This window comes from Agaricus bisporus (assembly GCF_000300575.1).
Source record: "Agaricus bisporus var. bisporus H97 unplaced genomic scaffold AGABI2scaffold_7, whole genome shotgun sequence".
NCBI classification, from domain to species: Eukaryota; Fungi; Basidiomycota; class Agaricomycetes; order Agaricales; family Agaricaceae; genus Agaricus; species Agaricus bisporus.
Window position 1 is genome coordinate 2,041,546 of NW_006267370.1, and position 21,988 is coordinate 2,063,533.

General features: G+C 46.0%; 6 protein-coding genes across 6 annotated transcripts; 2 read left to right on the forward strand and 4 right to left on the reverse strand.

Annotated features, from left to right (window-relative positions):
• The first annotated feature begins 319 nt into the window (after positions 1-319).
• AGABI2DRAFT_194037 (hypothetical protein) lies at positions 320-2,301 on the forward strand. Its single transcript, XM_006462931.1, has 3 exons — positions 320-376; positions 566-1,083; positions 1,135-2,301. The coding sequence occupies exons 2-3, from the start codon at positions 954-956 to the stop codon at positions 1,962-1,964; spliced, it is 960 nt and encodes a 319-aa protein (XP_006462994.1). The 5' UTR covers positions 320-376; positions 566-953; the 3' UTR covers positions 1,965-2,301.
• Positions 2,302-3,332: 1,031 nt separating this feature from the next.
• AGABI2DRAFT_73149 (hypothetical protein) lies at positions 3,333-4,343 on the reverse strand (the record flags this gene model as incomplete). The annotated part of the gene is made up of 4 exons (XM_006462932.1): positions 3,333-3,477; positions 3,535-3,723; positions 3,784-3,896; positions 3,951-4,343. Coding segments are annotated over 4 exons (840 nt in total), but the record flags the coding sequence as incomplete, so codon positions are not given.
• A 2,656-nt stretch (positions 4,344-6,999) lies between these two features.
• AGABI2DRAFT_179557 (hypothetical protein) lies at positions 7,000-10,628 on the reverse strand (the record flags this gene model as incomplete). Its single annotated transcript, XM_006462933.1, has 15 exons — positions 7,000-7,171; positions 7,515-7,598; positions 7,860-8,045; positions 8,176-8,364; positions 8,422-8,534; positions 8,587-8,980; positions 9,040-9,126; positions 9,214-9,305; positions 9,362-9,483; positions 9,533-9,652; positions 9,712-9,924; positions 9,974-10,006; positions 10,063-10,127; positions 10,179-10,285; positions 10,338-10,628. The coding sequence occupies 15 exons, from the start codon at positions 10,626-10,628 to the stop codon at positions 7,000-7,002; spliced, it is 2,268 nt and encodes a 755-aa protein (XP_006462996.1).
• An 867-nt stretch (positions 10,629-11,495) lies between these two features.
• Positions 11,496-14,008, reverse strand: AGABI2DRAFT_186793 (hypothetical protein; the record flags this gene model as incomplete). The annotated part of the gene is made up of 16 exons (XM_006462934.1): positions 11,496-11,608; positions 11,669-11,929; positions 11,988-12,105; positions 12,156-12,213; positions 12,282-12,340; positions 12,403-12,536; positions 12,671-12,732; positions 12,782-12,816; positions 12,875-13,061; positions 13,199-13,355; positions 13,411-13,453; positions 13,508-13,627; positions 13,689-13,737; positions 13,789-13,817; positions 13,869-13,895; positions 13,959-14,008. The coding sequence occupies 15 exons, from the start codon at positions 14,006-14,008 to the stop codon at positions 11,849-11,851; spliced, it is 1,209 nt and encodes a 402-aa protein (XP_006462997.1). The 3' UTR covers positions 11,496-11,608; positions 11,669-11,848.
• Positions 14,009-16,520: 2,512 nt separating this feature from the next.
• On the forward strand, positions 16,521-17,649 carry AGABI2DRAFT_194039 (hypothetical protein). The gene is made up of 4 exons (XM_006462935.1): positions 16,521-16,894; positions 16,946-17,177; positions 17,230-17,252; positions 17,311-17,649. The coding sequence occupies exons 1-4, from the start codon at positions 16,643-16,645 to the stop codon at positions 17,446-17,448; spliced, it is 645 nt and encodes a 214-aa protein (XP_006462998.1). The 5' UTR covers positions 16,521-16,642; the 3' UTR covers positions 17,449-17,649.
• Positions 17,650-17,839: 190 nt separating this feature from the next.
• Positions 17,840-21,877, reverse strand: AGABI2DRAFT_186795 (hypothetical protein; the record flags this gene model as incomplete). The annotated part of the gene is made up of 12 exons (XM_006462936.1): positions 17,840-18,602; positions 18,655-20,056; positions 20,110-20,251; positions 20,306-20,354; positions 20,405-20,505; positions 20,578-20,676; positions 20,739-20,894; positions 20,963-21,349; positions 21,418-21,432; positions 21,484-21,579; positions 21,642-21,717; positions 21,824-21,877. 12 exons carry the CDS (start codon positions 21,875-21,877, stop codon positions 18,084-18,086), a joined length of 3,096 nt encoding a protein of 1,031 aa, XP_006462999.1. The 3' UTR covers positions 17,840-18,083.
• Between the last annotated feature and the right edge of the window lie 111 nt (positions 21,878-21,988).

Below are 21,988 nucleotides of genomic sequence, written 5' to 3' on the forward strand. Positions count from 1 at the left end.
CTGTGCGCCAAGAGGCGGGAGATGCCCGATATAGAACAAGGGGCGGGGAGCCGTGCGATGGTAACGTAGATTTGTCAGCTGATACCCGCTCCCGAAAGTGAGAATATGACTCGTCTTGGGAAATATCCGCGACATGGTCTGTGCGCGCGCAGCGACGACGGGGCACTTGGGCGCTGCAGAGACGTGTCTGAATGACGTGGACAGCACAGGACTGTGCACAGCAACAGGGGTCCGAGTGCGGGCGGGGGTGTCGGAGTTTGAAATGCAGGCGGTGGGTATATATAGGGAGGGGTGAGTCAGAGTCAGCCATCGATTGTTTCCTTCCCCCCGACTCCATCCCCGGCTTGGACAGTCTCCAAGCCATTTCTGCGCATCCGTGAGTCATTTGCACACCTTTTCTGATTATGGCATCATCCCCGATGGCCTTAGAGTCGAGCCCTACCGCTCCGACTCCCCATTCTGCCCAAGGGCATCGCGCCGAGCGTCTGCAAACTCCGGCTTCTCTCTCCACCCATCCGGGCATGGCATCCCCAGATCCAGCGCTAACATCGTCCCCCTCTTCCAGACCACCAGGGCTACCTTCCACGGTGTCCGCCTCTCCACAAACTACCTGTCTCCCGCTTAACGTAGCTATTTTTTCCCCGGCCCACTTGTCTTATTACAACACCTTGCGTCATCATGCAAGCCCACTTCTAAGCTCGTCTCAGGCCTCGCGCTCGAATGCTTCTGGACCTTTGGTTCCCAAACATCTCACCCCCAACAATGACATAAACAATTCTTTGACTCGTCCTCGGACGTCCAATCAGGTCTTTTCATCCACCTCGGATTTAGCAGCTCATCATGGCATTCCCACAACACTTCCACCACTGCCCAAAATACCATCAACTCGCATTGAAACCGTGACACAGCCTGAAGTTAACGACTTTTTCGCTGTCAGAGACAATTATCTTAATATGCTTTCCCAAAAGTCTGAGCCCCCCGCTTCTTCGTCTACCGAGATGCACAGTGCGACTGTATCCCCTGCTGACCTTCAGCAACCTCTCGAGTCAGACTTTGACCTCGAGAGTATGCTCAGGAACTTAGGTGATTCGCCCTCGTCTCCTTTCTCAACCACCGCTTACCTCTATATCTCAGCCCCAGGTGGCGTCTCCGAACCGGACATGTCTCCCTTTGAGCCAAGCGACTTCCTTACGTCGCCTTGGACGCCCTCGTTGGACAATTTCGGTGAATCACCTGGAGAGACTCCTTTGAGTGATTTCCTCTCTACCCCCCTCATCGCCCACAACGATGTCAGCATGCTTACGGGACCGCACGACATGCCCTTGTTTGACTCGGGTATGATCGATGACGAGTCATCCAAAGTCCCGACGCTGGATACTTCTAGCCTCTTCACCATGTCCCCGACATCGCCCACACTCAATACACCCGCACTCAATCCCGCCAGCCTTCTTTCCCCTTCCCTTGGAATGGACAATGCAACCTTTCCTCAGTCGACACTGTCTCATGCTGTCGATCAAGTACCGTCATCCGCTCCTGAGACTGCTCGTCGACGTGTCTCGGCCACCGGTACTCGCAAGAATATCTCGACTGACTCACTTGTTTCCCTCGAGGCGCCAACTCAACCTCGTCGCTATCTTACCCCTTCAGCGACGTCGCGAAAGGAAATGCCTGCCGTTTTTGCCCGTAAACGCGTTCGTCAACAAATGCTCGATGGTGATGACGATGACCTTGAGCTCGAGGCTCTCAAGCCCAACGCCACGGAGCTTGAGCAAATCGAGTGGAAGCGTCGGCAGAATACGTTGGCGGCCAGGAAGAGTCGAAAGAGGAAACTCCAGCATCAACAGGAGCTGGAGAACCAGGTCTCGGATCTCGCGAATGATCGCGACAAGTGGAAAGAACGTGCTTTGACGCTGCAACGGATACTTCAAGCTAATGGTATTCCGTTCTCTGAGTTCCAAGATTAAAAATGTCGGTCGACGTTATTCGTATCTTCGTTATGTTTTTCTTTTCTCTTTATATGATATCCATTATTGCTTCCCCTCGTCAGGACTCGACTTGCGTCTATCAAGTATTCTTTTTAGGTCGCTCGTTCTATGTCATGGTGCTTTCCCTTGTATACTATCTGAATACGCTACATCTTACTCCACATAGCACCTCCCTTTCGTTTCTTTGTCTGTCTCCCCTTTTCGAGTCCTGTGCTGTTTTTTTTTTCATGTCGTTACGCGCAATTTCTCCAGATATATTTGACGTAGTTTAGTGCCTTGTTAAAATGGCCCGAATTGATTGATTTTTCGTTTGAATCTGAATTACAAATCAGTGGCAAGACTGTTGTGAATGATGTTGATTGCTTATGAATAACTGAAGAAACAGGTGCCATTCGAATTATTATGATCACTTTTGAAGCCAAGCGACCTGATTAAGATAAAGTTCGCCAACGGAGACGATCTTTCACGTCTAATACAGGTCGCCCGCCATTTTTCCCTTTCTAGGACACCTTTGTATTTTCTCTGTCCGACGTCAATCCAGGTTTTGTCTTTCCTTTACACTCTTTCTGAATTTTCAATTACAACACTGATAGTGCCTCCGAAATCCCAAATTGAAGTCGAATCTCGATTAGACTGCTTTGTGCGTCGTGTATCAGTCCATCGGAAGGTTGTTCCGAGTTTGTCGGGGTGAGTATGATAAGCTTCTTTGAATTGCGTGCGGTAAGGAATTGATATAGATCCGTTTTCATCGCTTCTCGCTCGTTCATACCTCCGATTGTTATATTAAAATCAAGTTTTAAACAGCAATCTTGTTTTGTTGCGAACTTCTCGGAAAGATATCGAGATTTATTTATGTGGATCGAAGGTTGGGAAAAATGGACTCGACGTGGGTTTTCGATCATATCAAAAGGGAGTGCAACTGGCCATCAGTACTTTGGCAATTAGCTTTTTTTTCGCTTGTGCAAGCTAAAAAAAAGTGAGAAAAAGCGAGAAAAAGCTGTTGCCACATTTTGGGCCCGGATTTTAAAAAAAGCTGGCCTCCTGTAGATGCCGTGAAAAATTGAAAAAAGCAAAAAACTGAAAAGAAAATTGAAGATTACAGACATTACTACTAAATGTACCTAATATTGAAATGATCATTTTATGATTTCAGCTTTTGCTCAGCTTTTGCGCTTGTATCAAATTCGCAGAAAGGCCGAAAAGCGACAAAAAGTGAAAAGTAAATTGCCAACTTGCTGATGCTGGCTACATTGAACAGTGTGGTACAACTATATCTTTACATCGTTCGAAATGAAATTGGATGGTAATTGAGAGTCACCCGGATTACTGATAAAGATTTGTCCATGTTCAACTCCCCTCTGAAGCTTCAGCAGGAGTTGGGTCGTCTCGAAAAGCCCTAGCTTGGATATCGTATAGCTTGCTGTATTCCCCGCTATTCTTCATCAGCTCTGCATGCGTTCCCGATTCCACTATAGCACCTTCTTTCATACAACTGGAAAATGGGCGTCACGACTCGTGATTGGGAGCAGATAGATATATGGGGACGTACACAATAAGATCTGCTTGTTTAGTCAAATTTCCAAACTTGTGAGTGACGAAAACGACTGTCTTTCCTTCCCTTTCTTTCAAAAGATTATGAAGAAGAAATTCTTCGCCTTCGGCGTCCAAAGCCGAGGTTGGTTCGTCAACAGCTAGGAACCTTACCTTCCCAGAATTGAACTTCATAAATGTGCGCGCTCTGTAAAATTTAAAACTATAAACGCTGTGACGAACACAATGATGAAAAGGATAGACTTACGCAACAATCCGTTGTTTCTCTCCACCACTGACTTCAACAGGTCGTCGCCACTCTTCCAAAATTTTCCTCAAAGGATGGTCGTCGCTTTGCTTCGTGACATTGAAATGGTGATACTCCACCAACGGGTCCAAAATAGTATTGGCACCATCCTTCATACGTTTCAATACTTCTGTTGCTCCAGCCTTCTCCGCCGCCAAATCAATAGCTTGCTCATCAGATATCAGTGGCGAGAATCCTAGACCGATGTTCTCGCCTAAAGAGAACCCACGATATACGATGTTTTCCTGGCTTAACACGGCCGTGGATTGTCGTAAAGAAGATTCTGAATATGAAGAAGCTGGTTGATTGTCGATTAAGATTTCGCCGGAGGTGTTTTGTGATTCAGGTTTATCGCTCCCTTTCGAGGGGCTGTACAAGCGAAGAAGGAGTTTGATGAGCGTGGATTTTCCACTTCCATTTGATCCAACGATGACAACGAATTGACCAGATTTGATGGACAGGTTTATGTTCCTTAACGCATGTCTGGTAGCCTGACTGCCTGGATAGGCGAATGATACATTCCTATAACGTTCGATTGAAGTTTAATTTAGAGAAGAGAAGTTGATGATGCTGGTCGTACCTTAGTTCAAACTGCATTCCTCGCCCTATTCCTACCTGGGTATTCTCGGTAGCCAAGGGATCAGTCAACTCATCACCACTACCATGGGCGTCCAACTGATATATTTCATGAATTGACTGTAAATTTCGCTTGACACGCTCGATACTGCTGAACACGGAACTAACGTGTCGCACGAGTAGTGATGATGATTGTTGAAGAATAGTAATTGACGCAAAGGAGATTGATTTGGGACTGAGAAGTGCAAGCATTGCACAATACACCTGGTACATATGTGAGTTAGCAGACATAAGAAGGATAATAACTGAACGCCGGGCTCACCGTCGGCAACTCTCCGAGTAAAGCTAATAGTGTCGGCAAGTAAGGCGTCTTGTTTGCCGAAAATACGCTATGAACGGGTTTAACTACCACGTCACCCAGGCGGTTACTGACATTTTGATATTCTACCAAGGAGTCATCAGTGGAAGCTAATCAGTAGAACAGCAAGAATCGGTTTACCTGATATGATGAAATCTGGCAGATTATTACTGATAACGTCTTGCCGAAACTCTGGCTTCGTGAGAAGCATCAATGCGCCCAAACGGTGATGGTTTTCATTGTTGTCTCGGACAATACACACTGCCGATGATTGCGCGTCAAAACCTTCAGCAGTATACTAACGCGAAAGTATGCTCACCTACATCCGCAGTGCTAAATCCTCCAAGAAATCTAGATAACGCCGGGTGAAGCAAACATATCGAAGCAAACAGCAGACCTCCAATATCTCGATGCGCGAGATGAATTGCTAATGTGCATTGGCTGATCACAGTCAGCACCAATCTGTAGAAACCAAGCAGTCCGAGAAATGAGTGCCAAGCTTGATCGGCTGTTACATTGGTTTGTTCAGCAGGATCTGTTTTCATCGTTATGGTCAGTTCATCATGAAGCTGCGACGTTTAAATCTTAGCGTACTATTTGTCTGGCTTAGATTGTGTCTCAATTTAGCTAGAGTTTTCTTTGTCAACATCGAGTATACTTGTATCGAACAAAAACCGACCTTTCATTATGCGGAGTTGAAAATGCGAGGCGACCTGATATTGAAGTCGGTCGAGGAGGTCCATGCTACGATATCCTATGCTTAGTTTTTAAATTGAAAATAATCAACTTGATTAGCTCACCTGTACCAAGAGAGCAACCTGGCTAGAGCTGTAACGACCAACCGTAAAACTAAGAGGTAGCACAACGCCCCGTAATCCGGTACGCCCTCTCTTAAGCATTGTTCAATCTATTCATGCCAGCAATCACTCGTCTATCCTCAAATTCAAAAAAAAGCACGTACCATTCTCAATACCTGGCCCGAAAGGTGTAATTTGACAGCTTCTTGACATCCTGCCCATAGTTGATATAGGAGAAAGAGAACGACTAGCTTAGGTGATACAGAAAATATGTCTCGAAGCAATTTGTAGAGCGACGGGAGGGACTCTGGAAGGTCTTGAAAAAATCTTTGGTATCTCTTGTGATGACCTTCAGGAGTAGCTAGCACTTCCCAAATTCCATATTGCTCGCGGCTCGTTTTCCATTTTTGCGGTTTGTCAGAGATTGATGCGCTGGAGTCGCCGCTGTTATTGTCGTCCATTGGCGTTTAGGATGAGATATGCTGTTGTAACAACAGATGTTGCGACATTAGTGGTTTTTAAGTTTTCCGAAGATGCCCCCGGTCAGCTGAATGATGCCTGGATAGTGATCAGAAGTTCCGAGCGCCCATGACTGCGCCATCGAAGATGAGTTCATAAATAGGAAGTTGTTTGGGACATATAAATATCTTTTGTGGGCGACTCTCCATCATTTGTATCCATGAGAATTGAAGCGTGCTCACCCTTGTCTTTAGAAGATACCACTCACACGAAATCAGTGACGTTCTCCTCTTGCCCAATGTTGAGATGATATACTTTCGCGCCTAGACGTTTTACCCTTCAGCGTCAAGGAAAAAAACTACAGTAAATCAATGATTATGTCATTTTGATACCGCATGGATCGAAGTTGCGATGAGTCCGGAAGCAACATTCCGGAACAGTTCCTTACCCGTAGCGGCATTGGTGAAGGTGGCCATTTTCATTATCTGCTTGACTCGGATTCACATCGATTCAACCTTATCATGGTCAGATGTCAAAAATCTGGAAAATATATTATCCAAAAATGTGCAAATTTAAACTCTGCAACATGAGGCATGGAAAATAAAACATACTATTCAGCTGTCCTCGAAATTGTCGGAGAAGGACCTGACTCGGTACATCACAGCGGGCCACATGTCTATTATAATCCCCCAGTCTTCGCTCATGGCCTTCATTGTTGCTAAGCAAAGATTTCGCTTCATCGTCATTGGTAGCTGCTGGCGCCTAGTTCTTGTTAGATGAAGCAGACCACTGGTTCCACTTTGCTGAAAGCGTTGAAAACATCCGGCCATTTCTTCTTTCCGATTATGGATAGTGTCGCTTGTTGCGTTGTCGCGTCGATTAGATACCGGAGATGAACAAAACCATTCGCTACGTGGAATTAGGGCGAGTGGGAAACTTCAATAACTTAGAAATACTCGCCATATAAATAGCATCGTTTGACTCCGTTCAAATGATCAACGTATCAACCCGCTGCTTGAGCTCGCCAAATTCTTTCTCGGGTTCTTCATTAATTTTCTCCAGCTCCTTAATCTCATACTTCAGCCCAGAATCTGGATACATGACGTGAACTTCTAGGCTGGAATCTTCACGTCGGGAGATTTTGATTTCCTTGTCGACCCTAAGAGCCAGCGTCATTCTAAGTGATTCAGGTACTTAGAACCACACTCGTTCCCAGAGAGCTTCCGTCACCGAGAGGCCTCTGAAGATGCCGGTTATCATTGTTCTTGACTCCAGGGAGGATGTCGTCACGTTAGTACGACTCGTTCAACAACTTGTCCCCGGTTTGTGAAGGCATGACTGACTAAGCTGGCGGCGATTCCCGGTTCAATCTGATTTGTGAATCCCAGTGTAATTACCTCCTACTTAATTATGTCTACAGTACTTCGACGAATGAGGGCGATATAGGCCGAATGAACGTTGCTCTCGGATTGCGGGGTGGGAAAGGACGAGGAAGAATACACGTGTTCTTGCCTTCGGAGGTCCAGATGACCGTCGCCTCGCCTTGGAATTTGTAGTTGGGTTGTGTAGACGAAACGAGCGGCTCTCTGCAACAGTAGTCAGGCTGAGGAAGGTTGAAAATACAGCGATCGGGACCACGATGGTTGAAGGAACTTTACCCGGTGGAGACAAGATTTCGGGCGATAAAAACGAAGAAACCAATATGTTTACAGTAACCTCGGTGAGCAATCATTGCAACTATCTCTGGGAGTGATATTGACGACGTTGAATAGAATATCAATAATTTCCCGGACACTGTATATTGTCAACCGAACACAGAAGTTCGACTTCAATCTGAAACTGCCGACAATATCGTATGGGCAAAATATGCGACTCCCGCTACGTCGACGCCTTCAACCTCCATTACTACCACTCCAAACATGGATCCAACGGTGGCGCTACTAGGTAAAAATGGCTTATCCCGTTCATATTCAGGGCTGAGCCCCAGGAAGTACATCATCTCGAAAAGCACTTGCTTGAATATCATATAGTTTCTTATATTCCCCGTCATTCTTCATCAGCTCTACATGCATTCCTGACTCCACTATCGCACCTTCCTTCATACAACTGGAGAATCGGTTTCAGGGCCCAGATACAAAAGCGTAGATACACACGGGCACTTACATGATAAGATCCGCTTGCTTTGTCAATTTTCCAAATCTATGAGTGACGAAAACAATGGTCTTTCCTTCTCTTCCCTTCAAAAGGCTATTCAGAAGAAAATCTTCGCCTTCGGCATCCAAAGCCGAACTTGGTTCGTCCACTGCTAAGAACCTAATCTTCCCAGAATTGAACTTCATAAATGTGCGTGCTCTGTAAAGTAAAGAATAAATTCTGTGATGTAAATTGAGACAAGGTTTATAGACTTACGCAACAATCCTTTGTTTCTCTCCACCACTGACTTCAACAGGTCGCCTCAACTCTTCCAAAGCCTTCTTCTGGATGCTCTTCACTTTGTCGTTTGATATTGAATTCGTAATAATCTTCCAATGGGTCCAAAATAGTATTGGCACCATCCTTCATACGTTTCAAAACCTCTTTTGCTCCGGCCTTCTCCGCCGCGATGTTGAGTGCTTCTTCATCTGATAGAAGTTGCGAAAATCCCAGGCCGATATTCTCCCCTAAAGAGAACCCTGGGTATATTAAGTTACCTTGGCTTAGGACAGCCGTGGATTGTCGGAGCGAATCTTCGGGATATGAAGAAGCGGGTTCGTTGTCGATTAAGATTTCGCCGGAAGTGTTTTGTTTTTCAGGTTTATCGCTCCCTTGCGAAGGGCTGTACAAGCGAAGAAGGAGTTTAACGAGCGTGGATTTTCCACTCCCATTCGATCCAACGATGACCACGAATTGGTCAGATTTAACAGTCAGGTTTATGTTTCTTAACGCGTCTTTTGTAGTTTGACTGCCTGGATAGGTGAATGATACGTTCCTATAGCGTTCGATTTAGGGTTTAATATGGAGAAGAGGCATGGACAATGCTTGTCGTACTTTAGTTCGAACTGCATTCCCCGCCCTGGTCCTACTTTCGCACTTTCACTGGATATGATCTTCTTATCTACCGTGACCTCGCTACTACTGTGTGATTCATATTGATAGATTTCATGAATTGATTGCAAGTTCCCTTTGAAACCTTCCATACCACCTAAGAGCCAACTGATGTACATAACAAGTAATGCTGATGATTCTTGAAGAATGGCGATCGTCGCAAAGGACGTTGATGTAGGCCTTAGCAGCGAGAGTAGTCCACAATACACCTAGTGAGGTTAGAAGTCAATCGTTCGCTCTCAAAAAAAAGAGTCAATGCGATCACAATTGGTAACTCGCCGAGTAAACCTAATAGCGTCTGTGGGTAAGGTGTTTTCTTCACCGAAAATATGCTCCAAACGGACTTCACTGGCACGTTACCCAGCCTTTCATTAGCCTTTCGATACTCTATAGAAAGGAATTTAGTGAAAGATGTAAAACTGTACTGTCGGCTTGCCTGCAATAATGAATTCCTGTAGGTTATTACTGATGACATCTTCTCGATATTTTGGTTCAGTGAGGTTTACCAATGCACCCATTCGTTGGTGGTACTTATTGTTGTTTCTGATGATACACACTACAATGACGCATCAAACAATCATGAATATTGACAATCATAAAAAGGCATTTAGTTACCTTTATCCCAGACCGCGCCTTCTCCAATAAAGATAGACATGATCGGTTGAAGCAGACATATCGAGGAAAACAGAGGGCCCCCACCACTCCGAGAGAGGTGGAATACTAGTGTGAGCTGGCTGACCACGTTCATTGCCAACGTAAAAAATTGAAGCAGTCCTTCAAATGACCTCCAAGCTTGGCCTGCTGTTACTTTCGGTTTCTCCGTTGGATCTGTTCATTCGACATTATTATGATTTACGGAATACCAAAATCTACATACCATTTGATTGTGCCAGGTCATGTCTTAATTGAGCTACGGTTTCCTTCAGGTTTAAACTTAAACGAAAGCTTTATCGAATGATGACTTACCTTTCATTAAACGCATCTGAAAATGACAGGTAGTCTGACGTTGAAGTCGTTCCAGGACATTATCGCTGTGACATGTAAAGATGGTAGAAGGCGTTAGAATAGTCGGACTAACTCACTTGTGCCAGGACAGAATTCGCTCCAGGGCCGTCACGGTCAATCGCAAAGATAAAAGGTAACAGATTGCGGCCCCATTCGGTACACCATCTCTCAAGCGTTGTTCGATCTAGCCTTGACAATCATGACTCGAACGCTTACAGACGCATGAAAACACATACCATTCTCAAAACCTGGCTCGAAAAATGCATCTTGACAGCCTCCTGGCATCCCGTCCATATTTGAAAAGAGGAGAAGAGAATAAACTGCATAGGCGATAAACAGTATATGTCCCGAAGTAATTTGTAGAGTGACGGGAGCGCCTTCGGACTTTCGAGAAACAGTCGTCGATATTTCTCTCGAAGGCCTTCAGGAGTACTGAGTACATGCCAGATCCCATATTGCTCAGAGATTGTTGTCTTTTTTCCAGGGTTTTCTGTCCGGACCTCGTTCTTGCTGTAGTCTTTTGACATTGGGTTGGGAAAGAAAGAGCCGGTGTGCAGTACTAGCGGCGTCACTACATAGCCCAAACGAATAGCCGGTCTTAAGAAGATCAATAGACGCCGTCTCAGCCTCAGCAACTGTGTTGTCATGTCCGATTATACCGGATGCCGTAAGTCATATCAACGTCTTATTACTATGTATCATGACTCCGCGTGGCTCTGTATGTTTGACGTTCAATGTACTAGCTAAGAATCATCTTGAATCAGCGCCCATTACCTCTCATCAGCTCATGCGGGATGTAGATCTTCTTCCACGGAATGATACGGAAATGATCGAGCCGAAGCTCATATCCAGGCCAAGAAAATAAATCGACTTCAAGTTTTTAGGTAGCCCGAGCCTTTGCTTCTAAATCATTCTGATACTAATAGCCTTATGCGGCTTGTTACAAGGGACCTGCCTTTTTCCTACGACCAAATATTCTTGAATTTGCGCTACTCACTGATGGTGGTAGCAGTATGACAATTGCTAGCTCGAGTTAAATTGTGCTCAAATCTGTGTTTTCTGTTTCTATTCGAGGACCAGATTGGTGTGGTTCTTAGCGTACGGTGGCGTGAAGCGTTACAGGTAATTTATCACCGATGTGGCAAGGATAAGGTCAATTTACGGGAAAGCTAGCCCGAGTCCCCCTCGGTGACCGTGCCGAACCTATTCTGATTTCGTTTTTGTTTTCTTAACGGAATCGAATATAAGTCAGGGCCGCTACGGCGCCTACTTTGCTCATTTATTGCTCATGAACGAAGGCAGAAGTAAGGATTGGGTGACATACATCTGATATCACCGAACCTGCGGGCGAGAACACGCGATCAACATGATCATGAGCCTTTACATGACTTATTATGACTTTATATATATATTCATGCAGTGCTAGTGACCGGCCTGTGTCCGGAAGAAATCCCTATCAACCCAAGTAAACGATCATTCGGTACACGCTACATCACCATCGATTCACCTAAACAACCGCGAAGTTAAACCATAAAAGATCCGATGAGATATCAAGGGGAAGACTAACTGTTATTTTAGAAGAAAGCTTTCGAAGTGCCCATGCCCATGCATGCGTAGTTAATGTGGGATGGAAATTACCGGGCACTCCACGGACACGTTAAAAATACAGTGCAACACCACGAACTAAAACAAGACACAAGCGTGCCGATGGAAAGCGAGCCGCAATGAGGTACAGGATCTCAAATTTTCATATCCACTGCGAATCTTTGCGTTTCGAAACGAGCATTCGAATGATAAAACACGCCACAGTTGAACTTATCATCAGGGTCTGTATATGAAGACGCGCTCGGATCAGTTTGGAATACTCGAGGTGCGATATCACTTACCCCAGTGAAAGTGACCGGCCTCACCCACTTGAATTTTGTCGACAATAAGGCACCTTGTACAGGTCCCGATGCGAGGCATCCAAGGCTCATAAACGCATTTGCAATTCCCACACGAGCTCTAGCGAAAGATTTAAGAAATGTAAACTTTAGAGAAAAAAAGATACTCACCCAACTTCATTCTGTGTTCGAGCAAGGGATACAAGTCCCGATATTGCGATCGCTAACCCTGTTAGCGACCCCCAAAAGCAAGCAAATTGAGAGCTTCTGAACGGACAGGAAAAACCAATTACTCACAGGCTCCAGAAAAAATTCCATACAAGCAGCTGATTACGACGAGACTTGCTGAACTATGACTACAGCAAAGATGAAGTGAGATCAAGACCACGATCCGATATAACTTTTTAGATTGACTTACATTCCGAGTATGGCCCAAATAGTCACAGTAGAGCCAGCAATCGTTGGTATTGTCATGTTCCAAATCCCGTATCGATCAGCTAGCCAACATCCACCAACACGTCCTACTATACTTGCACCGTTGAGTATGGCGAGCTTGAGGATAAATATATATCAGCGTTCTCATACTCATTAGGTCTGATAGATGGTTAGATGATAGATGGATGGATAGGATAGTGCCATCCGTTTAAACAGATGATTAACACCGTGTAAGATGCAGTTCCACTTACGGAATAGAATGCGATTGTACTATCAATATCATGATCCACAGCATAAAGTTGTAGGTAAACAGCTGTTAAATCATCAGACGCAACGATCACAAGACAACAAAGAGGTCTGACATGGAAAATATATACTCAAAAGCGTTATGACGGCCCTGCATGAATTTTAAACATTAGCTTACTCTGAACTGGGGAGGGACAACGGGTACTGACATGAACAAAAACCACAGATAGACATGATCATGAAAGAACGACGCGACGTCGACAGGCTGTTCCCTCCTCGAAATTCTGGGCGGCGGTTGCACCAGTATCACACCGACTACCAAGCAACCGAGTGCGATATATCCTGTTATCCTCACAGCATTACCAAACCCGATTTTCGGAATGAGCTGACTGAATTTTCAAATAAGACGGCGGTCAGCAAAATCTGCCTCAGTTCTACCAGAGAGATGTCCTTACTTGAGGACTGAGGAAATGAACAGAGCGGAAGACATTTTCGTAAGTAGCTTCATAGGGTTTGGAGGAAGTTTTACGAACTGATAGGAAATGCGACAGCGCCTAACGACATCCCAGTCAATGCGATACCATAAGCCAGACTCCTTCTTCGTTTGAAATGTACGCTGACGACAGCAGTTGAAGGCGTGAATAAAAGACCAGTCCCTAGGCCCATGCCGAGGCCCTGACTAAGAAACACCTTGAAGGCCAGATATAAGTAAATTTTTTGGGCATCCAAAGGCAGCTATAGTTACCTGATAATACTTCCCTTCCTGCGCGAGAGATAGCATGAACAAACTACAAGCGCACTTGAGTGAACCAGTTTGGGAATATCGACGAAGGAGGACTCACGAGAAAACATACAGTAGAGAACCAGACGCGATCGCCAGGCGAGCATGACCTGCATCGAATAATTTTCCCGCAAGCGGACCTAACGCAAACGGTAGCGCCAGTTGAAAGCTACCCATCCACCTACAGATCAAGTGACGATCAACATGAGTTCAGGGTTTCCATTGAGGATTAGGGGACGTACGCCACTTTACTAGGGCTTTGCCGGCGGAGAAAAATACGGGTATAATAATCTGTATTTACGTCAGAACACCTAAAATATGAATAGCAAAAAGCTTGCTTACCTTCGTACACTCCAAAGGAGTAGATATAACTAGTGAATTTCGTGAGATATGTTTTCGTCATGTGGCAATGAACAACGAACCCTAGCGTGCTGAACAGAATCAGCCAACTGATGAAAATAACAGGTTGTGAGCTCTGGAAACGATACCCGAGAACATTGCCGTCAACTTACGAACCAGCCACAGTCATCCAACCATGCAATCCACCATCTGCTCTTGGCATTGAATCATTTGACTGAACTGTCTGAGCTTCGCTGTCACTCTGGTTCTTAGATTCCGACTCCTTTTCCATTTTTTTTTCAAGTTCAGGCACTACGAGGGGGGGATAGCAACGAAGTGAAGAGGCAAATGGGAAGGGAAAGTGAAGAGCTCGGCAGATGCATGCACTTGGAAATTGAGAAGATATAGTATCGTTGAGAAAAACCACGTTGTCATGTGAGTCTCCTGATTCTATTCTGTGGGGGCTCGGGAATCGCGATACGCGAATGTGGCCCCACCGTTCGTAGAAGGGCGGAAATGAGGCCTGTACAGGGCACAGCGGCACTCAAGCAAGAGGAAAGCGCAAGAATCCTAAACCCTTAACTCGCGTTGGAAGAGCTTGGAAGAGTTGGGGGAGATGGGGAAATCAAAGGATTAAATGGATGTCATGCCAGCTGGTGATGGGAAAGAGAACGAGAGACAATCAAACAGCAGGTCAGAGACCAATGTCCAGATCGATGCTGCGCACTTACACCGATCGTCAATGGGAAACAGCTGGCCGTGTGAAATCCCAGTCTCGAACATTACATGCCAACAACTGTTTGCTGGACTAGTATGTATTCCGCACCGTCGTCGCACATTGGGTTTCCAGCGGGACAACCCCTAATATTGTCGGACACGGCGACAGGATCCCAACCGATACTAATTGATCACATGGTTCGCTGTTTTTCCAATGGGAGTCCGAACTATGGCGTACCTCCGAGGCCTTTAGCATGCACGTGTCGTCCTGAGTTTTGTTTTTAGAACATATGCTCACACCAGAAGACGTTCTCTGACAGTACACAACAGTACTCACCGGCAAAATACATGGGGAACCTCTTAATAGTTACCCGAGAAGAACTACGGATAAGCGACACGTTATGGTTACAGGAAGATTAACGCAAAAAGCCAAACATGAGTACGACCAATCAGTCTTGCATCGTTTTACCTGCGAATTAGGGGGTAATTGAGATGGCAGTTGCGAAACAAGGAAAAGGTAACCCATTTTTGGTTGATTCTTGGCGTGTCCAAAAACGTCGGCATCAATTTGAGGGGCCCAACTGGAGACAGCAGGAGACAGCTGGAGATATGAGTAGAAAAATCGCCTGTAATAAGCAAGGTGGAGAGATCAGCAAGGTAAAGAGATCGTTGGTTAGGCAAACGCTGTGGTAAGTATTGCACAAGGAGTCCGACCGCAATGGTTATAACCTTCAAAGTAAAATTCGAGCCAAACGGTGCGATAAGATGTGGAGGTACGACGTCCACGTGGCTGCGATCTGTGAACCGATAAATCCGTCCATTGCGAACCATGATGGTGCAGAATGAGAATTTGCATTCTGCCAGCGACGGCATGCCAGCGAGAAATTCACAAAATGAAACTCTGCTTCGTGAACGATCATGAAGTCTGCTGGCGGTATGACGCCTAATAAAGGCGGTATAATGTAGCTAGGCTAATCGTCTCCAGATCTCTGGTACAGATCGAAATGGCGGTGATTCGCTCGAGGAAGGGGACAACTGAATGCGCGCTGTAAGCGGGCGAGAAAGCGTGAAGAATGATCAATGATCAATGACAAACGACAAGAGCACCCGTTGATCGACATACCAAATGAGACACAAAAGATAAGGGACACGTTGATCGATATTCCAAACGAGGATTCTCGTTCTCTCACCAGTGAGCTTCCGGGCCTGGCAGGGCCTGGCTTCGGTGGTGGATTTGTATTATTTGGAACGGGTTGATCCGTTCGGACTCTTCCGCTCACGGGAAAATAGCACATGGCAAGTTCGAGCGTTGAACGTTTAATGCTGAATATTGACTACTTTTCGCGATGTATCCTCCTTGCTTTCCGTGGAAATGAAGTGCTCTTGACTTGAAATTTTTTTCTTTGATCTTTGATATGGTCGAAGAATTGATGCATTATCGGGTTGACATCCGTCGACGTCGCTGATAGAACGTGGTCTACTTACGGGAAGTGCTGTTTTCGTCTTCGCTGCCAAACGCCACTATATTCTTAGAGCGAATTCTCATGCCAAGGTACAGAAATTGTCACCAACACCGAACGGTTCTAAAAGGGTTTTAATTTCAAAGACGGAAAGGAAAACATGACAAACCATGGCTTTGTTCTTTTACGCATACGGTCATCAACTTCAAGCTCAAGTCGATGCGCGGCGCACACTGTATCCAAGATTCGGGGCCTAGTGTCATGATGCGACCTGAAAATTAAACTCCAAGAACAACAATGACTCAGGGCAACAAGAGCTTGACACATCGTATTTCCCCTGGTGTGCCTGCTCGAGTGTGCCTGCTCGAGGCGTGCTTAGGACACACAAAGAATCGACATTCAAAGCAACCTCATGAGACTGCCACTCTCAACCAGTCATGTCGAGTTATTCCATCTGTCAACTGCATCATATCACCGACGACATTGTGGCATGACCTTCGGCAAAGGCACCATCTACGGAATGGCTGTCTCGAGAATTCGACCTTCTCGTCGAAGAAGCTTTTGTGCCCCTTGCCATCCTTCGAAAAAGTATATAACCCACCGATGGCCACGATATATTGCATTGTTGTGTCCCGACACATCAAGCCTTCCTTCACCGCAACCTCAACTCATCGAGCCTAATGCGCTTTGCTGCTTTACTTGCCGCCGCGGTCGCTGCGACTACCTCTGTCGGAGCGGTACCTGCTCATCAACCGGTGGAATCTCGAGACTTCAGCTTCTCTTTGAATCTGGGCGATCTGTTCGACGGATTTGACCTTTCAAATAACAATCACTATGGTGCTCCAATCCCGCCTTGGGTATCTGGTTCCAAACCAGGTTGGTATTATGGACCACACCCAGGTGATCATCCGCATCTGCCGTGCTTGGGAGGGGTAGGTTTTTCTACTTACCGAAATATCATATTATTAACGAGGAACGGCCAGCTCATCTGCAGAATCCTGGACTTGATTCCGTTCTTCATCCATTGCCCACACAACTATCCTCACCCACCCACCGACCCCACCGACCCCCCTCCGGCCGATGGGTACACCAATACCTTCCACAATATCAGTGCCGCTGTACAAGCAGATGATTATATGACCTTCGGCCTTGTCGAAACCGTCGCTGCATGCAAGGCCATGTGCGACAGTGTCGACGGATGTGGGTTTGCTAACTGTAAGTAATTATGGCAATTCATATTTTCGTATCTCATCAAAGCTTCCGACAGCTTACCACGATGTCAATGGAAAAGTATGTCACCGCTTAATTAAACTGTATAGCAAATGAGGACTCACCCATAACTTTGTAGGACGGTAGCCCTCTCCTCACATGTGCTCTCTTCCGGGGATGCCATGGCCCCGAGGATGCCGACAACGAGGGTGGGCAAAGCCAGCCGGATGGCAGTATTAACTTCATTGCCGAAAGTGACGGTTGGTGCAAACAGTGATTGGTTTCTTTCTCTTGGGATGGAATGATGATGGGATGATGATGGACTCCCTCCATGTTTTGTGCGAGTTTGGATTTAGCCTCTTTTGTTAGCGTATACCGGTATTTAGGAAAATCAGTCGCTGTATCACATGTATCAGCGCAATTGAATTTTGATGGATTATTGATATTTAAACTTTTTCGGCAGATATAGTCTTGACGTTGAATCAGGCCGTGATATATTCGCGAATATGTCAAGTTACCTCTCTGTTTGCTGATCTACTAATAATAAAATGAAGATCACTCTCGATCGACGGAAATACCCCTGAGGCGAATTATGAATAAGACCGTTCCGAAGATCTCAGAATTCTCTCGTAAGGTGCAGACAGTTCTCAGAGAACCATCATAGTTAAGGCGTGACGTTCAAACAATACATTCAGTTGTGAGACTAGACATACATTTTATTCAAGTATCGTACACTATGATACTGGTGGACACGATTCAGCCATGCGTCAGTAGAATAGAGAAATGTGAATAAGCTTGGTATAATGGAAATGAACTTGATCGAAGACCAGTAGTAAGGCGTAACAGTTCATAAAATCGTGAAATGAGAGAATGGCTCCAGATCGTCATCAAACATTGCAATGTAATCATCAACTAGCGTTCTCCATCCAATGCAGCTTGCAGGACCCACACACCCACGCCCACACCCTTCCCAACAAAAGCACTCCCAACTTCACCGACCGTTTTCTTCACTTCTCGCACAGCAGAAGAGTCAACAACCTCTCCATTAGATCCCATTCCATCTGCCAGCATAAGTTCCTTTATCTCGGCTTTATGGCTCTCTACCGCCAATCGTCGAGAACGACCGGTGACAATCAGAACTCCCGCTCCAGCGCCTGCGGTATGTCTTGTCTTTGAATTATTTCCTTGAAGACCATAAGCTTCGTTCAGAGCGGCATGTAATGGTTTATCGTGAGTGATCTCCTTAAACGTAACTCTCGTAGGTAGCGCCACCGTTGGTTCCATGTTTGGAGTGGTAGTACTGGAGGTTGAGGGCGTCGACGTAGCGGGAGTCGCATATTTTGCCCATACGATATTGTCGGCAGTTTCAGATTGGAGTCGAACTTCTGTGTTCGGTTGACAATACACAGTGTCCGGGAAATTATTGATATTCTATTCAACGCCGTCAGTATCACTCCCCGAGATAGTTGCAATGATTGCTCACCGAGGTTACTGTAAACATATTAGTTTCTTCGTTTTTATCGCCCGAAATCTTGTCTCCACCGGGTAAAGTTCCTTCAACCATCGTGGTCCCGATCGCTGTATTTTCAACCTTCCTCAGCCTGACTACTGTTGCAGAGAGCCGCTCGTTTCGTCTACACAACCCAACCACAAATTCCAAGGCGAGGCGGTCATCAGGACCTCCGAAGAAAGGCAAGAACACGTGTATTCTTCCTCGTCCTTTCCCACCCCGCAATCCGAGAGCAACGTTCATTCGGCCTATATCGCCCTCATTCGTCGAAGTAGCGATAGGTCCACTCTGATCAATGTACAATCCGACGTCAACATCAGACCGCGCAAAAATACTACGAATGAAATGGGAATGCGAGATAGAAGAGTTTGACGTGAACGACCAGTGTCCGTGAGGACGAGGGGCACTTGAAGCAGCGCGCGATACAGGAACCGCTTCACTATTGCCCTCCTTGGTTAATGACATGCTGAAGAGCGTTTCGAACGGATTGTGGGTAAGCCCAGATTTAGGCGTATTTGGTTGCTCCTGTGTAGGACCTTGCCAAGTGTCGCCTGCAAAAACATTATTTGTAACATTCAGGGCCCATGGAACAACAATCACTTCGGCATCGAAAGCTTCCGCCTTTTCCAAAGTAGAATTAACCATGCCTTCTTCGGGTACGACTTCGAGGTCACCGGTGACATTGATACCTTGCAATAATGCGAACATACGGTAAATGTTCAAAAGAGGATCGGTGTTGAGTAGAGCAGGAATGTCGTGAGATTTCATGACAGCTGAGACACGGTCGGTGAGTTTGATGAGACGGAGGGCGTTTATGATGGGACTTGGCCATGAATCAGAATTTGAGGAAATTGAGGCATCGCTCAAGGATTCGGTAGAAGGCGTAGGGGATTGCAGATGGATGCTGTTCAATTTCAATGTTGATGCCTTCTCCTTGGTCTCCTTGGTGTCCATATCGTAATCCAGGTCCCGATCGTCATCGAAGCCTTGGATAAGAGGATTAAGCAACTGAGCAATAGCCATAGCTCCAGGAAGATGTTCAATCCTATCCAGGACAACGGTGAACCGTGTTCTTTCTTCTTTCCCATACTTCTCGCTCTCGGAAGGCCTTGTCCGAGATGAACTCTGCTTTTCCCTCTTACCAACCCTTCCTTTCTTCGACTTCTGGCCGCCACTTTCCGGATCACCTGAGGCTTTGTTCGTGTTGACACCAGGTCTGGCAATGCGCGTGCGATATTCCGGAGGATAGAGCACCGTTACGAGTGGTGTCGTCATAAAAGTCAAAACGAGAGCTTCAAGGACAAACATAGAGAAAACACGAGTAGAGAGGATATCAGCTTGAAGACCGACGTTAAGGACGATCAACTCCACAAGACTTGAGACATTTAGCACAACGTGGGACATAAGGTTGAATGAGAGGATACGTACCCTTTGCAACTCATTAATGATCCGATGGTGGCCGATTCTCTCCAATTGAATCGGGCTGCATAATGAGCAGCCAGAGTACAGCCACCGAATTTTCCAGTGAACGCGAGCGCCATGATCGCAATGGTGAAACCCCAAGTGACACCTTAGGAAAGATAGTTAAACTCTTCGTACACGACAACGTGGAGGAAAAGCATACCATTGTTCAGTTGTCCCAGATCGGTGGAAAGACCGGAAATCGTGAAGTACTGAAAAAGGGTGAGACGACAAAGGCAAAACTAAATGATGAAGTACGTACCAGAGGCAAGAAAATAATGGTAACCATATCCTCGAGCTTCTCTGTAAGTGCAATGGTAAGACCCCCTTCACGCGGCACGATAAGGCCTGTAAGGAATGCTCCTACAACGTGGTAGATCATTAATAGGCAAATCATTAATATTCGTGTTACACGTAGTGAATATAAAGCCGTACCAAAGATAGGGTGCACACCAATGATATCGGTGAAGAAGGATGAGCCCAACATCACCATCACCGTTAAAGTCATGAACATGACTGACGGGCCGTTTTCAACTAATGAAGACCGAAGTATTGAGTACACAAAAGGATAAGACCGTGTAATAGAAGAAGCGTACTGGATCCGGTCACCCTTGCTAGCCATCTGAAGGCCACCTTGCCTGGGATGAGAAGAAAGACAGCAAATGCTACACAGGTCAAGAGAATGTATAGAGCTGTGAGCCCGGACCCCGCATTGACAAGGGCGACACTAAGCGCAAGCAGTGTCCAGCCAACTTGAAATGAAAAGAAGTCAACATGTCGTCATTCTTGCATGCCGTTATCAATGAGTAAAAAAGCTTACCGATGTCATTTCCAACCCCAGCAGACAGGACTATAATTCCCACAGTTGTATCCAATAGCTTCAGCTCGGTCAAGATACGACACAAGACTGGGAAAGCCGTGATAGAGTAGGCAACGCCCGTGAACAACATAAAATGCGTAAATTCGACGTTCTGATCGATAAATCGGCTGTAAATTGGCACCGAGAGGGCGGCCCCGAACCCGAATGGAAGGGCCATCCCTGCTAGGGCGACTGCCGCGGACAGCTTGGCATTCCGCTTGATGACGCCAATGTCGATTTCGAGCCCAACGAGAAACAGAAAAAGACATAGACCAATTGTAGCAACGAGGTCGAGAAATGGCTTTGATTCTTCGGGAAAGATATGTTGTGTGAAGCCTGGGATGCGACCTGGATATAACAGAGTGGGGAAAATGAATAACAAGAATAGCTAGGCATGACGAAACGAGGCTGCTAACCGAAGGCAGTTGGACCTATATGGTAATGTGAGAACCGTTGATTTCAATCACAAGGATGGTTCTTACCGAGGATGATGCCCCCAAGCACTTCAGCAATGACTTTGGGCTGACGCAGCTTCCTCAACGGCAGTGAGAGAAGACTGGCTGTACATACGATGATCCCTGCAACACTCGGCGTTAATCATGGAAAAAACTAGTACACAGATCTATTCAATGAAGCTCACCAACTTGAATGATCCATAAACGAATAGGATCTTCAAGGTTAACAGCTGTGGGATCCTGGCCACTCAATAGGCCACCCTACGAATCGAAAGAGCACACAACACGGGAAATAACGAGGAAGAAGAGGGTGAACAAACTCCAAATTAGAAGCTTTCTTAGTATTTCATAGAACGATGTGACGTACTTGTTCAGACACTCTCTTGAAAAGACGGATAACCGTGTTCGAGAATTTTGGCATAACAACAAGGCGGACGAGCACCAGGTGTAGGAGTTGGAAGGGGGATGATGAGAGAAAGGGGTAGAATGGAGGCACAGAAGGGTCGTATGTAGTCGAATAACTTTATAGGGC

Coding starts and splice junctions, on each gene's coding strand:
- AGABI2DRAFT_194037 (XM_006462931.1), top strand. CDS start 954: ATGCTTTCCCAAAAGTCTGAGCCCCCCGCTTCTTCGTCTACCGAGATG. Junction 1,084..1,134: donor GAGTATGCTCAGGAACTTAG/GTGATTCGCCCT, acceptor TCTATATCTCAG/CCCCAGGTGGCGTCTCCGAA.
- AGABI2DRAFT_194039 (XM_006462935.1), top strand. CDS start 16,643: ATGCGCTTTGCTGCTTTACTTGCCGCCGCGGTCGCTGCGACTACCTCT. Junction 17,178..17,229: donor CGGATGTGGGTTTGCTAACT/GTAAGTAATTAT, acceptor AGCTTCCGACAG/CTTACCACGATGTCAATGGA. Junction 17,253..17,310: donor ACCACGATGTCAATGGAAAA/GTATGTCACCGC, acceptor ATAACTTTGTAG/GACGGTAGCCCTCTCCTCAC.